The sequence below is a fragment of the Chelonia mydas genome, chromosome 20 (assembly GCF_015237465.2).
Source record: "Chelonia mydas isolate rCheMyd1 chromosome 20, rCheMyd1.pri.v2, whole genome shotgun sequence".
NCBI lineage: Eukaryota > Metazoa > Chordata > Testudines > Cheloniidae > Chelonia > Chelonia mydas.
The window spans coordinates 11357545-11374182 of NC_051260.2; the positions used below are offsets into that span (position 1 = coordinate 11357545).

At 43.9% G+C, this 16638-nt stretch overlaps 1 protein-coding gene across 6 annotated transcripts in view; it reads left to right on the forward strand.

Moving 5' to 3' along the window:
• The first annotated feature begins 7557 nt into the window (after nt 1–7557).
• HDAC7 (histone deacetylase 7) overlaps nt 7558–16638 on the forward strand; it is a 259341-nt gene continuing 250260 nt past the window's right edge. For 2 of the 6 annotated variants that reach the window (XM_043533221.1, XM_043533223.1), the window contains exon 1: nt 7695–7887. In XM_043533221.1, the coding sequence (XP_043389156.1) occupies nt 7869–7887 (19 nt within the window). In that variant the 5' untranslated portion in view covers nt 7695–7868. Of the gene's footprint in view, nt 7888–16638 lie in introns of all 6 variants that reach the window. The other 4 variants (XM_043533230.1, XM_043533228.1, XM_037887839.2 and 1 more) reach the window with 4 other exon arrangements.

Here is a 16638-nt window from a genome sequence, read left to right on the forward strand (position 1 = left end):
ACCGTGTCTGTTGTGTACCCCATGCCTAGGACCGATGAGATCCTAGACAAGTTAGGGGGCACCAGGTACCTCACTGCCATGGATCTTACCAAAGGCGTATATTGACGATATCTGTGTCTTTAGCCAGACCTGGGAAGAACATGTGTCCCAGGTGAAGAGGGTGCTGGGTCACCTCCAGGATGCAGGACTGACCATAAAAGCTGGAAAGTGCAAGGTGGGGATGGCAGAGGTGTCATACCTGGGTCACAAGGTGGGGAGCAGCCACCCGAAGCTGGAGCCAGCCAGACTAAGAAGCAGGTCCAGGCTTTCATTGGGATGGTAGGATACTACCGGAGGTTTGTGCCCCACTTTAGCTCCCTGGCAGCTCCCCCATGGAGCTTTGTAGGAAGGGAAAGCCAGACAAGGTGGTCTGGACCAAGCAGTGCCAGAGGGCTCTCTGTGTGCTGAAGGGGGCACTTATCCAAAGCCCGTTGCTGGTAAACCCGGATTTTAACAAACCCTTCCTGGTGTTCACCAATGCCTCAGACACAGGGCTGGGTGCGGTGCTGATGCAAACTGATACTAAGCAGGAGAGACACCCCACTGTGTACCTGAGCAAGAAGCTGCTGCCCCAGGAGCAGCATTATGTGGCCATAGAGAAGGAATGCCTGGCCATGGTGTGGGCCCTTAAAAAACTGCGGCCATATCAATTTGAGCCATGCTTCACTGTCAACACTGACCATTCAGCCCTGATGTGGCTGCACCAACTGAAAGAGGCTAATGCCAAGCTGCTGAGATGGAGCCTTCTCCTCCAAGGTTATGACATGGAGGTGGTCCATGTGATGGGGAATGCCAGTGTTACAGCCGATGCTTTAACAGGGGGCGGGGGCCTTGAACTTCCCCAGGTCACTGGCTAAGTGACCCCGCTCAGTTCAGACTCGAAGTGGTGAGAGATGTGACAAAGTGGGGGATTTTTTTGTTTTTCCCTTGTTTTTCCAATGGTTTTGCATGCAGAGGGGGTGGGACTCAGTTTCCCTGGGTGTTACTGGTTTAACGAGGTGATGGGAGAGGGAGTTTGTTGTTACAGAGGATGAGAAACAGGTATGCTAAGGCTCAGAGAAGTGTGGTTCCAGGAGGTGGAGGGGCTTAACCCCTGAGAGAGAGTGGACCCCTGAGAAGGGCTGTCTCACTGAAGGGGGTTCCTCCCAGGGACCACACGGGGCCAAGAGTGGGCACGACCTGTGAGTCCGTGACAGGCCCCTTTGTCTATCAGAAGAACACTGCTGAAGAAACCTCCAACAGGTGACTGTGGCCTATCCCCAGAGAAGCGGGGGGAGGAAGGAACTAGGATAATCTAACTGTGGGGAAACTGCTTAAGAAAGGCAGGATGGGAGCAAGGTCAAAGATTTAGTAAAAGGGCACCAGAAAGAAACACTAAGCAGAGAACTCCAGACAGCATGCACTCAATGTAATCACCCAGTGAACTCTGCCTGAATTGGAGATGCTAAGGAGAGCAGCCCCATAGCCACAGACAGCCTCTCTGGGGACGAAAGGCATCAGCTTGAAAATCCTGGAAAAGGAAGCTATCTGTTTATTTACAGAACAACAGCAGGGCAAGTTTCACACATACACGGCCCTGCCCGCCTGATCTGTGACAGGGGACTTCCTCTAGGGGCCATGCTATTTAGTGCAAAGGCTGTTGCTGGGTTTGTTACAAGTGAGCTGGAACTGAGACCCACCAAACTCAGCTCATACAAGTGCCACTAAACTTCCATTTGATGGGAGTAACTTTCAGTCCCCTCTGAGCTGGGATGGATTCAAACTAGTGACCTGCAGCAGAAAGGTTCATTAACACGTGAGGCATGTGCTCCCCATATGTGCTCACGTTCCACCCGGCTTTCTGGAAAGATCAACTTCTTATATCAATTTCTGATCTTTTAGGTGCTGACACAGGCAGGGTCTCCCATCCTCTGGACACACAGGCAATATCACCAACACATTGAGGTCAGATTCCTTCAGATACAGTCTGCAATTAAGTTAAAAGAGCAATTTTCATTACCAAATTGCAAACAATAAAAATAAAACAATAGATATTAACACAACACCCAAATTTACTTCTAAATGTGACATTTTGCAATATAAACTCATTTTAACAATTACAGTTATCTCAGGGTCCTCCCTTAGAGGAGGTCCTAGAGATATATTATTGGTATTATTTATTTATTTTTTTTATTTACTTTTGTATTCCAGTAGCATGTAGGGCCCCATGTACAGGGCGCACTACAAACAGAACAATGAGGCAGCTCTTGCCCTGAAAAGCTAATAATCTAAATAAAAGAAGAGAGACAACAGACAGATGGAGGGAGAACAAGATAACAAGGAAACAATTATTATAAAAAGCTATATTAACAGACTATTAAGGACAGAAGGTCAAACACCCAACAGTTAGGAAATCCCTAAATTTAAAAGATCTATAGAACCTCAGTGCAGCCCCCTTGGGCACATGAATTAGGACACCATCTTTAATCACATAATATAATATTTTTCCCCCATGTGGGTCATAACCACAGGTCAGAGCTCTTCCACATGAGCAGTAACTGTGGGTCAGTGCATGTTCAACTTGTCTGTGTGTGCACCAGGCTGAAGAGGAACAACAACATATATGTTACCAGCAGGTTACATTCTTTGTGAGATAGCAGTGGGATGCTGAGTAACAGGATTCCTGCTTTGGGAGCAGAGTGAGGGCTAATAACTAGACATGGCATAGGTTAATTCTGACCTGGCTGGGAATTTTTTGATAGAGTTTTTTTTCCCTGGAAAATGCCAGTTCATCAGAACTAAAACTTTGTACAGGAAAGGTTCAGAGTCTGTTAGTATTGCAACTTGAAACATTTTTGAAAAAAATGTTTTGAGATTGTTGAAATGTTTCATTTTATTAAATGTAATTGTCTGATTGTTGATATAACAATAAGCTAATGATAGGAATAAGGTAATTATAGTTTAAAAAACATAAAAGAATTTAAAAAAGGTTGACATCAATTGACCTGAGTAAAAAAAAAAAAAAAATTGGTGGTGGTGGTGGGGGGAGTTCTTGAAAATTTGATTCCCCCCCCCCCCCCCATTTGGATAATTTTGTTTGAAATCCCAAATTGTTTTATGGGATGGGAAAACTGTTTCCTCTTCCAGCTCTGCCTAATATATAAGTTGTATGCAGTGTTGCTGTAGCGCTGTCGGTCCCAGGATATCAGAGGGACAAGGCGGATGAGGTAATATCTTTAATTGGACCAACTTCGGTTGGTGAGAGAGACAAGGTAGAGCTCTGTGTAAGCTCAAAAGCTTGGTCTTTCTCACCAACAGAAGTTGCTCCAAGAAAAGATATTACCTTAGCCACCTCGTCTCTCTGATATATAATTTAACACATTCCTTCTGAAAGGCAGTGCAGCAAACTGAATGAGACTCAAGAGAATTTTTAACATTTCAAAAGCTCCTAACTAATTTAGTAGCCTAGGGCCAAGTGTCAAAACTGATTTAGGCACTTAGGGCCAGATTTTTAAAGGTATTTAGGTGCCTAAAGAAGCAGTTAGTTCCCTAGTGGGATTCTCAAAAGCACCTAAGTGCCTAATTCACATTTAAATCAATGTCTATTTGTTATTAGAAGCTCTGGGAAGGTATCAGAGCTATTTATTTTCATTGCTGCCAAACTTAACCAACAAGCAAGTTCTCTACATGTCTCTGGGAAGGCTGTTTGCATGTAAGCATATATTTTTGATGCATGAATGGATGTAAATAAACTGGTTAAAATGTTCTGATGTAACAATTTCCATCAGAAAATGCTGATTTGACTAAATTGAAATGTTTCACAGGAACATATCAATGTCATCAAAATGTTCATAGAGAAATTATTAAAATGTTTCATTAGGATAAAAAATATTTAGTTTTGACTTTATTGTTTATAGAATTATATAATCAGTCAAAACATTATTATATTATGCTAAACAATAAAGCTGAAACAAAATATGGTTGAAATGACATATTTCAGAATACTTTTTTTTGTGAAAAATTCCAAGATTTCAACTTTTTGTCTTGCTTTGGGGCAAACCCAAATTTCAAAGTCTCAGACTTTCCCAGGGAATGGATATTCTGTTCAGACAGCATAAATGTTTAGGTGTCTGACATGAGGCCACAGGACTCTGAGTGCCACAGAGTTTAGACATAGTGATCATAGAATCATAGAATATCAGGGTTGGAAGGGATCTCAGGAGGTCATCTAGTCCAACCCCCTGCTCAAAGCAGGACCAATCCCCAATTAAATCCTCCCAGCCAGGGCTTTGTCAAGCCTGACCTTAAAAACTTCTAAGGAAGGAGATTCTACCACCTCCCTAGGTAACGCATTCCAGGGTTTCACCACCCTCCTAGTGAAAAAGTTTTTCCTAATATCCAACCTAAACCGCCCCCACTGCAACTTGAGACCATTACTCCTTGTCCTGTCATCTTCTACCACTGAGAATAGTCTAGAACCATCCTCTTTGGAACCACCTTTCAGGTAGTTGAAAGCAGCTATCAAATCTCCCCTCATTCTTCTCTTCTGTAGACTAAACAATCCCAGTTCCCTCAGCCTCTCCTCATAAGTCATGTGTTCCAGACCCCTAATCATTTTTGCTGCCCTTCGCTGGACTCTCTCCAATTTATCCACATCCTTCTTGTAGTGTGGGGCCCAAAACTGGACACAGTACTCCAGATGAGGCCTCACCAATGTCGAGTAGATGGGAACGATCACGTCCCTCGATCTGCTGGCTATGCCCCTACTTATACATCCCAAAATGCCATTGGCCTTCTTGGCAACAAGGGCACACTGTTGACTCATATCCAGCTTTTCGTCCACTGTCACCCCTAGGTCCTTTTCCGCAGAACTGCTGCCTAGCCATTCGGTCCCTAGTCTGTAGCGGTGCATTGGATTCTTCCGTCCTAAGTGCAGGACCCTGCACTTATCCTTGTTGAACCTCATCAGATTTCTTTTGGCCCAATCCTCCAGTTTGTCTAGGTCCCTCTGTATCCTATCCCTACCTGCCACCGTATCTACTACTCCTCCTAGTTTAGTGATGCTGCAGGCATGCCAGAGTGTGGCATATTATTATTTGTTATTCTAACCCTGAAAAGAGATGGGAGCTGAGAGGAGGGGTTGTGTTGTGAGTTTACTTCTGTATAGGGCATTGGTGAGATCAGTACTAGAATACTGCATCCAGTTCTGTTGTCCACATTTTTGAAGGCTGTTGAAAAATTGGAAGGGGTGCAGAGAAGAGTCACAACAATAATCTGAGGGCTGGAAATAAGGCCTTGTAGTGGGAGACTTAAGGAGCTCAATCTGTTTAGCTTATTAAAAAGATCAAAGAGTAACTTGATGACAATGGGTAAGAACCTTCATGAGTAGAAAATACGGGATATTATAAAGCTCTTTACTTTATCGGAGTCAGTCTGCAAGTTAAACACAGGCAAATTCAAATGAGAAGTAAGGCACAATTTTTTTAACAGTGGGAGTGATTAACCACTGGAACTACCTACTAAGGAAAGCTGTGGATACTCCATCTCCTGATGGCTTTATAGCCAGACTGGATGCCTTTCTGTTCGATATTCTTCAGCAACCACAATTTATCAGGCTCATTACAGGGGTAAACGGGCGAGAATTTCTGGCCTGTGTTATACAGGAGGTCAGACTAGATGATCACAATGGCCCTTTCTGGCTTTACAGTCTATGAATCTTGTAAATCATAGAATATGAGGGTTGGCAGGGACCTCAGGAAGTCATCTAGTCCAACCCCCTGCTCAAAGCAGGACCAACCCCAACTAAATCATCCCAGCCAGGGCTTTGTCAAGCCGGGCCTTAAAAACCTCTAAGGATGGAGATGGAGAGTAGGAAGGAGTCTAGTCTGTCAAAGAAGCTTATTGGAACACCTCTGAAGGTGAGCTTTACCTGCATTTAATTTTCTACTGTATTAGGCTTAGACTTGCGTGTTTTTGTTTTATTTTGCTTGGTAATTTACTTTGTTCTGTCTGTTATTACTTGGAACCACTTAAATCCTACTTTTTATATTTAATAAAATCACTTTTTACTTATTAATTAACCCAGAGCAAGTATTAATACCCGGGGGAGCAAACAGCTGTGCATATCTTTCTATCAGTGTTATAGAGGGTGAACAACTTATGAGTTTACCCTGTCTAAACTTTATACAGAGTAAAACAGATTTATTTGGGGTTTGGATCCCATTGAGAACTGGGTGTTGGAGACAGGAGCACTTCTTAAGCTGTTTTCAGTTAGCTTGCAGCTTTTGAAGGATGTGGTTCAGACCTGGGTCTGTGTTTGTAGCAGGCTAGCGTGTCTGGCACACCCAGACAAGGTACTGAAGTCCCAAGCTGCCAGGGAAAACGGGCTCAGAGGTAGTCTCAGCACATCAGGTGGCAGTCTCAAGGGGGTTTCTGTGACCCAACCTGTCACAATAGTGTTTCCTAATATCCAACCTAGACCTCCCCTCCCCCACTGCAACTTGAGACCATTGCTCCTTGTTCTGCCATCTGCCACCACTGAGAACAGCCGAGCTCCGTCCTCTTTGGAACCCCCCTTCAGGTAGTGGAAGGCTGCTATCAAATCCCCCCTCATTCTTCTCTTCTGCAGATTAAATAAGCCCAGTTCCCTCAGCCTCTACTCATAAGTCATGTGCCCCAGTCCCCTAATCATTTTGGTTGCCCTCCGCTAGACTCTCTCCAATTTGTCCACATCCTTTCTGTAGTGGGGGCCCCAAAACTGGACGCAATACTCCAGATGTGACCTCACCAGTGCTAAATGGAGGGGAATAATCACTTTCCTCGATCTGCTGGCAACGCTCCTACTAATGCAGCCCAATATACTGTTTGCCTTCTTGGCAACAAGGGCACACTGTTGACTCTTATCCAGCTTTTCAGCACTGTGAAGGCCTGGGTCTCACAAGCTCTGGGTTCAAACCTGGCTGAGCTCTGGCTTTCCTGTATCATCTTGGGCAAGTCACTTGATCTCTCTGGGCCTCAGTTTCCCCCATCTGTAATATAAGGATAATAACCCTTCCTCTCTCTCTTAATACTAATAAAAAATTATGTGACCTCCTCTTGTGTTTCATGCAGAGAATGGTGGGTTAACACCAAATCAATATAATGTCAGCTTTACATGTTAGTTAACCCTACCCAAAGAAGATATTGGACTCTTCCCTCCCCCCTCAAAAAAAAAAAAAAAAAGAGAGAGAGAGAAAGAGAAAAAACACTCTCTGATGACAACTTTCCCCCAGCCCACAAACACAAATTTTATTAGCTTAACCCTCTCAGATGCTGCATACCAGATTAGTAACATTTCGGTAACACATTGCTAACATTTGACTCATAGAAACTTGGAAGGCTGGAGTCGGGGGAGGAGGGGAGCACTTTGGATTCCAGTTCCTTTTTGTTTTTTAAATGCCAAAACGTCCCTTTGCTTAATCAAAAAAGAGCTTTGCATCTGACAGTTTCCATCATCTTGCATTGTGCATGTGTTATGAGGGGTTGGTGGGGAGTGGGACTAAGTGTGGCCAAGAGAAGCACCCAGAACAGCTTAGCTAACTTTTCTTCTTCAAGCCTTTTTTTTTTCTGCATTCCCAGGGCCGGGTTGGCCAGGCTTTCTAGGTTTGATAAAGCATTTCCTTCCATTGTCATTCTATACGGCCTCTGGGCCCTTCTCTCAGTCCCTCCCCTTCTGCCTTCCTCTCTCTCTCTCTCTCTCTCTCTCTCTTACTGAACCTCAGCGAATCTTGTGATATAAAGAAAGCAACTGCCTCCCTTAAGAAACAGCTTGAACAATGAGACCTCATCTTCAAGGGCTTTAATTCCTCTGGATGCAAGGACTAAGTCAGGGTGAGTAGCCTGCCTATTGTCCTGTTGGTCACTGGATCTTCTGCAATTATGACTGTGTTTCTGCCTGCAGTGAAATAACTGTGAACATGGTAGGTGTTTTTTCCCACTGTGGGTAGGTCCTGGGCTCCTCTCCTATTTCACTTGTGTGGAGGAAGGGCAAAAGCTAAAGTTTCTAAGCATGTGAAAAACACTGAGCACTGCTTGGGATTGTGCTGAACTTTGGATGTATGTGAAAGAGTAAAATGTCCCTGCCAGATACAGTGGGCAAAATTCTGCTCTCAGTTACACCTCTGTACATTTGGAGTCACTCCATTGGCTTGCTGAACAGGGGCCCACCTATGCAACTGAGCAGACTCTGGATTTTCAGCAGGGCAGGAAGAATTCTTACCTCCTCAAAGTCTCAGAAAAGAAAAACAAATATTATGCAATACAGCTCGGAGTGTGATCCTGAGCTGGGCTCTGGGAGGAAATCTTTCTCATTAGTATTGACAAGGTGTAATCCCAGATGCAATGTTTTAAAGGACCCCAAAAAGAGATGCACTTGCAATGGAAACCCCAGTATCATGTCTGACAGAAAGAATATTAAGATCCCCAGATTACCAAGTCTGAGTTTAAGAGACAAGAAGTTCAAGGGGAAGATGAGTTGTCTGGGCACAGCAGCCTTCTCTTGCTGACACGCATATCACCTCTGTTACCTGCCTTTAACAGACTCTTTTCCAGTCTGGCCGCATGTGAATTTGACCTATTTTGTATGTGAGATAGAATCAAAGGGAACTATAAGGGAGGCAGACTGAAAAGCAGAGGAGGTTTTCAGTGACCTGAAGCATAGCTGTGCTAGTATGGAAAGAAGAAATGGTTTGCTAGCAATGTTTGGGGAATGATCAGCTTCACCCATTGCCACAAGAAACACTAGGGCTCAACATCTGTGGCATCTCATGGTGCTAAAATACTATTTCATGTGGCTCATAATCCACCAAACACAGCAGATTTTGGAGACAGCTAGGTCAGCTGGGGGGTGTGGAGGGCAAATTCAAGGGGAGTTCATAGACATTAGGGGCCATTATAGATAATATAGATCAGCCCAGCTCCCCCAGATGTATTTTAGTTGCAGACTGCCATTGCTGCCTTCTAAGATGCCTATTGTTGCTTTTGCCACATCTCTTGTTCGGAGTAAGGGACTGCAGAGTTCATCATGCTACTGGAGTGGAGCTTGTTGAACCAGCAAGAGAGGGGAAGGGAGGAGTTGGAAAGTTTATAATAAATGATTTTGTGCAATGTGATGACTTATGAAGGAACCACAATTTTCTCTGGACACTTCCTTTATGTCCCTGACTTTCTATCACCTACACCAGGTCCATTTCTAGGGAAGGGAAGAATGGGATGGGATACAGGAAGTTATGAGTCAGACACCAGCTCCCTCAGTTGTCCAAAATTCCCATCATTGCTCCTGGAGGCTAATCCTTATCCTGCCTGCAATGTCTGAAGGATGGTGAACACAGACAGAAAAGTTTCCGAGTAGCAGCCGTGTTAGTCTGTACTCGAATACAGACTAACACGGCTGCTACTCTGAAACCTGTCATTGTGCAAGGCACTGAATTTAGCCGTATGGAGTGGAAATCTATCAACTTCATGAAAAAACTCGTACAGATACAGACAGACATCATCTTCCTTTCCAAATGCAAACAGATGGACATCAGACCAAAAGGACTGAAGGTAAAAAATCCACTACAATCTACATACCACACAGACTATGCTGACAGCTTGTGCCACACGCTCTCAAAGAAACAGACAGAACCGTGTGTGCTGGGAGGTTCCCCTCTTAGGCATAACAGCATGTCTTTTGTTCTTTACACAAGAAACCACACAGGCAGAGTTGGGTCCCAAATGATTGTGTTTGCTAAATACACAAACAACATGCTGCCCTAGCTCTATACACACACTGCTCTCTGACTGATTTCTAACACAGAGAACACAGTGAGCACCACTAGAGGGCTCACAAACTATTTAATTGGATACTATCCAAATCCTGTACACTACCCATCTATTGTCCCAAATTCCTGTCCCTTTCCTTGGGGTGGTGAACCCTTCTACCATTTAGGGAGGCAGGAGTCACTACAGCATGCAGAGATCTAACATTTTTATTGGCATCCTTTGTGGTACGGATAGACTCTTAGTGTCATTGAAAGGAACAGTCATAGAATCATAGAATATCAGGGTTGGAAGGGACCTCAGGAGGTCATCTAGTCCAACCCCCTGCTCAAAGCAGGACCAATCCCCAATTAAATCATCCCAGGCAAGGCTTTGTCAAGCCTGACCTTAAAAACTTCCAAGGAAGGAGATTCTACCACCTCCCTAGGTAACGCATTCCAGTGTTTCACCACCCTCTTAGTGAAAAAGTTTTTCCTAATATCTAACCTAAACCTCCCCCACTGCAACTTGAAAAGTCAATGACTTGCACGTGAGATTAAGTCCCCACAGCAAACCTACAGCGAGAGCACAAAACCATAAAATGATCATGGATTAAAAACTGGCTAATTGATAAGTCTCAACATGTAATTATAATGAGAGAATCAACATTGAGAGGGTGTGTATCAAGGGGGTCCTGCAGGGATCAGTTTTGGGCTCTACAGTGTTTAACATTTTTTTCAGTCACTAGGTAAAAAACATAAAATCATCATTGATAAAGTTTGCAGATGACACAAAGTTTGAATGAGCAGTACATAATGTAGAGGACAGGACACTGACATAGAGCAATCTGGATTGCTTGGTAAACTGGACACAAACATGCATTTCAATGTGGCCAAATGTAAACTCATATATCTAGGAACAAAGATGCAATTGCCACTGACAGTAACAGTCAGGTATGCGATACTGACAATAAAATGGCTGCACCCAATTGGGTGAGGAATCTGGGGAAAGCCAAGCAGAAACAACTAAGATGTCTGAACACTAGTGCAAGGAGCCTGGGTAACAAAATAGAGGAACTAGAACTACTGGTGCAGGAAGTGAAACCAGATATTATAAGGATAACAGAAACATGGGAGAATAGTAGCCATGACTGAAACACAGGTATTGAAGAGTATGTGGTATTAAAGATAAAGGTGGTGGAGTAGCACTGTATATTAATGATGAGGTAGATTGTAAAGAAGTTAGAAGTGATGGAATGGATAAAATGGAATCTGTTGGGGTCAGAATCACTTTGGGGAAGAAAGGTAACAGAGGCTCCACTAGGATAGTACTTGGGGACTGTAACAGACCCCCCAGGATTCAATTTGGATATGGATAGAGACCTCGTTAATGTTTTTAATTAAATGAATACTATGGGAATTGTTTCAGAGTAGCAGCCGTGTTAGTCTGTATTCGCAAAAGGAAAAGGAGTACTTGTGGCACCTTAGAGACTAATAAATTTGTTAGTCTCTAAGGTGCCACAAGTACTCCTTTTCTTTATGGGAATTGTGTGATTATGGGATGCTTTAATTTCCTGGACATATATATGCTACTCACATTGGTAGGACTAAGATATTCCTGGATGTGTTAGCTGACATTTCTTCACTAAGTAATCACCAAACTGACAAGAGGTGATGCCACTTTAGATTTAGTATTGGACCTCAGAGAAGAACTGGTTGTGGAGGACAACTTTTGAGTGATCATGAGTTTATTTAATTTAAATAAAAAAATTAACAAAACCAGTCTGCAACTAGGGTCCTTGATTTCAAAGGGCCAAACTTTAAAAAATTAAGGGAAGTAGTCAGGGAAGTGGACTGATGAACTCAAGGATCTGAATGTGGAGGAGGTTTGAAATTACTTTAAGTCAAAGTTGCAGAAACTGTCTAAAGCCTGCATCCCAAGCAAAGAGAAAAAAAATCATTGGGAAGGAATGCATACCAAACTGGATGAGCAAACATTTCAAACAGGTGATTAAGAGAAAGGAGAAAGCCTACAAGGAATTGAAGATGGGATAGATTAGCAAGAAAAGCTACCTCTTGGAGGTCAAAATGTGTAAGGAAAAAGTAAGAACTGGCAAAAGCCAAGCACAGTTGGACCTTACAAAGTACACTAAAATCAATTAGTAAACAGTTCTTTAGCTATATAAATAAAAGTAAAACAAGGAAAGAAGAAGTGGGACAGCTAAACCAATAAGGATGGTGGTGGAGATTAAAAATAATCTAGGCATGGCTCAACACCTAAATGTATATTTTGTCTTCGTTATTAATGAGGGTAATGAAGAGCTTGGGAGCAGTGTCAGGGAGGCTAATGGGAACGATGATATAGAAATAGAAATTACCATACCCAACGTGGAAGCCAAACTCAAAGAGTCAAACTCAGGGGCCTGGATAATCTTCATCCAAGAATATTAAAGGAACTGGCACATGAAATTGTGAACCCAATAGCAAGGATTTTTAATGAATCTGTAAACTCGGGGGTTGTACCCTATGACTGGAGAATTGCTAATATAGTACCCTATATTTAAGAAAGGGGGAAAAAGTGATCTGGATAATTACAGGCCCTTTAGTTTGACCTCACTTGTATGCAAGGTTTTAGAACAAATTTTGACAGAGAATAGTTAAGGACATAGAGGTAAATGGTAATTGGGATAAAATATAACACAGTTTTACAAAAGGTAGATTGTGTCAGACCAACCTGATCTCTTTCTTTGAGAAGAGAACTGATTTTCTAGACAAAAGAAATGCCGTAGATCTAATCAATGTGGATTTCAGTAAAGCAGTGGTCACCAACCTTTTTATGCACAAGATCACTTTTTGAATTTAAGATCAACCCAGGATCTACCCCACCCTTTCCCTGAGGCCCCATCCTTTCCCCGGGGCCCAACCCCACTCACTCCATTCCCCCTCCTCTGTCGCTCACTCTTCCCCACCCTCACTCACTCTCACCGGGCTGGGGCAGGGAGCTGGGAAGCCCGAGTGAGGGGTGCAAGCTCTGGGAGGGAGTTTGGGTGCCGGGGTCATATGGTCACACTGCACCTAATCTCATAGAATTCATTGGACATTTCATATGTTTTACTTTTTATTAGTGTCATTTGTGGTTTATAGATCCAAAATCCTTCAGGGATTGTCATGAATCAGTGTAACATTCTTAACTGTGGGGTGTTGTCAAGGAGTCACCGGAGTGATGCTCTGGAACTACTCCCTACAAAGCCAGTCAGGACTCTGGGGAAGCATGCCTCCTCTCCCTGAGTATACTGTCTCCAGAGGAAGAAGCTTACACAGCTTCGACCTTCCTGGGTCTGACCTCAGAGCATTCAGCATCCCCTTCCACACCGTGCACTTCCCGCAGCGAGTCTGCCCAGGGGAAGCCAGAGGGCCCTGCACCCCAACTCTGCAGTCAGATGTGACTCTCAGCCAGCCAATAAAATAGAAGGTTTATTAGTTGACAGGAACACAGCGTAGGTCAGAACTTGTTAGCACAGAAATCAGTGACTTTCAGCCAAGCCCATCTTGGCGGGAGGGGAACCCAGAGCCAGGGCTCGGGCCCTCCCCCTAGGCCCCAAGCCAGCCAAGACTGACTCGCTTCCAGCTGCCTGGCTCCTGCCCTGCCTGTTGCTCCTCCTCCGGCCTTTGTCTTGCTTCCCGGGCTAAGAGTCACCTGGTCGCATCCCCATCCTGGGTCTCAGGTTACGAAGGGGCGACCATAGCATAGGTGCAGGCACCTGGAGCAACCCCCACAAAAGTCACACACGATTATTCCTACCACCTAGACATTGGAAACTGAGGCACACACAGCATTCATGCAAAACAGTAAGACTCACACAGCTGCAGGGAATTGGGGTGCAGGAGTGAGGGGTGCAAGCTCTGGGAAGGAGTTTGGTGCAGGAGGGGGCTGCAGGCTGGGGCAGAGTGTTGGGGTGCAGGATGGGGTGAGGGGTGCAGGCTCTGGGAGGGAGTTTGGGTGCAGGAGGGGGCTCTGGGCTGGGGCAGAGTGTTGGGGTGCAGGAGAGGGTGAGGGGTGTAGCCTCTGGGAGGGAGTTTGTTGCAAAAAAAGTAAATGCAATTTTGGTTCAGATCATCAGAGGCATAGCATGCAAGTCAGGGGAGGTGATAGTACTGCTATATTTAGCACTGTTTAGGCCTCAGCTGGAGTACTGTGTTCAGTTTTGGTCACCGTTCTATAGAAAGTATGTAGAGAAACTGGAAAGGATCCAGAGGAGAACGACAAAGATTATCAAATGCAAGCCATATGAGCAAAAGGCTGAAGGAACTGGGTATGTTTAGTTTGGAAAAGAGACGATTAAGGAGGGACATGATAGCAGTTGTCAAATACTTGAAATACTGCCATAAAAAGATGGAGAAAATTGTTCTCTCTTGCCACAGAGGGCAGAACAAGAGGCAATAGGTTCAAACTACAGCACAGCAGATTTAGAGTAAATCTCAGGAAAAACTTCCTAACTGTAAGCACAGAACGACAATGGAACAAACTGCCTAGGGAAGTCATGGAAGCTCCTTCACTGGAGGTTTGCAAAAGGAGGCTGGAGCCATCTGTCTGGGATGGTTTAGACACAACAAATCCTGCATCTTGAAAGGGGATTAGACTAGATGACACTTGTGGTCCCATCTAACCCTATGATTCTATGAGTCAATGAGAATCGAAAGATGAGTAAGGAACTAGTTAAAGGGGAGACTACAACAGTCCATGCTGAATAGTGAACTATCAGGCTGGAGGAAGGTTACTAGTGAAGTTCCTAAAGGATCAGTCTTGGGACAAATCTTATTTAACACTTTCATTAATGACCTTGGCACAAAACATGGGTATGCGCTAATAAAATTTGATGATCACACAAATTTGGGAGGTACTGCCAATAGAGAGAGAAGGACCAGAACAGCACCCAAGAAGATTTGGATGATCTTGAAAACTGGCGTAATTGAAATGGAAGGAAATTTAATAGTGCAAAGTGCAAGGTCCTGCACTTAAGGACTAACGACAAATGTTTTTGCTATAAGCTCGGGACGTATCAGTTGGAAGCAACAGACGAAGAGAAAGACCTGGGTATATAAGTCTATCACAGGATGACTATGAGCTGCCAATGTGATGAGGCTGTGAAAAAGGCTAATGCAGTCCTAGGATACATCAGACAGGGTATTTCCAGTAGAGATAGGGAAGTGTTATTACAAGGTATTGGTGAGACCTCACCTAGAATACTGTGAGCAATTCTGGTTTCCCATGTTTAACAAAGATGAATTCAGACTGGAACAGGTGCAGAGAAGGGAAACTAGGATGATCTGAGGAATGGAGAACCGACCTCATGAGAGGAGACTTCAGGAGTTTGGCTTGTTTAGCCTAACAAAAGGAAGATTGGGGGGAAATACGATTGCGCTCTATAAATACAGGAGAGGAATAAACACCAGGAGGGAGAAGAGTTATTTAAGTTAAAAGCCAATGCTGGCACAAGAACAAATGGATCTAAACTGGCCATCAATAAATTGAGGCTTGAAATTAGGTGAAGGTTTCTAACCATTAGAGGAGGGAAATTCTGGAACAGCTTCCCCAGGGAGTAGTGGGGCAAAATCATAGAATCATAGAATATCAGGGTTAGAACGGACCTCAGGAGGTCATCTAGTCCAACCTCCTGCTCAAAGCAGGACCAGTCCCCCACTAAAACATCCCAGCCAGGGCTTTGTCAAGCCTGACCTTAAAAAACTCTAAGGAAGGAGATTCCACCACCTCCCTAGGTAACCCATTCCAGTGCTTCACCACCCTCCCAGTGAAAAAGTTTTTCCTAATATCCAACCTAAACCTCCCCCATTGCAACTTGAGACCATTACGCCTTGTTCTGTCATCTGCTATCACTGAGAACAGTCTAGATCCATCCTCTTTGGAACCCCCTTTCAGCTATCAAATCCCCCCTCATTCTTTTCTTCTGCAGACTAAATAATCTCAGTTTCCTCAGCCTCTCCTCATAAGTCATGTGCTCTAGCCCCTTAATCATTTTTGTTGCCCTCCGCTGGACTCTTTCCAATTTTTCCACATCCTTCTTGTAGTGTGGGGCCCAAAATGGGACACAGTACTCCAGATGAGGCCTCACCAATGATGAATAGAGGGGAACTATCATGTCCCTCAATCTGCTGGCAATGCTCCTATGTATACAGCCCAAAATGCCGTTATCCTTCTTGGCAACAAGGGCACACTGTTGACTCATATCCAGCTTCTCGTCCACTGTAACCTCTAGGTCCTTTTCTACAGAACTGCTGCCTAGCCACTCGGTCCCTAGTCTGTAGCAGTGCATGGGATTCTTCCATCCTTTAAAACCGAACTTGTTTTAAAACTGAGCTTGATAAATTTACGCAGGGGATATATTGATACCCTACACACTATTGTAACAATTTTTGTACAAAATATGCTTGTGAGGTATCATTTGAAAACTAATGATCATTCATATTCATTAACATTCATCAACACTAATTGATCATTAGTAATGATCATCACTGATGATATTCTTGTGTGGTATATGCATATGATGTGTATTAAGAGCTGTGAATCTAAGCTGGAATTATGACTAAAGTGTGTGTAACCCAGGTATGTCAAGGGGAGTTATTTAACAGGTTTATCCTAAACAAAAGAACGTGCGTTTACCTCAATTTACATATAAATTGTAAACAGGACCATCAAAGCAGCAGGGATGGCAGGAAACAGAAGAATTTGCTTTTCAGCAAACACAAGTGGGGAAAGAAAGAGCAGGGAGTTTCCTTCACCACCTAACTCCATGTCACCTTCTTCACAGCATGAATAAACTTTTCT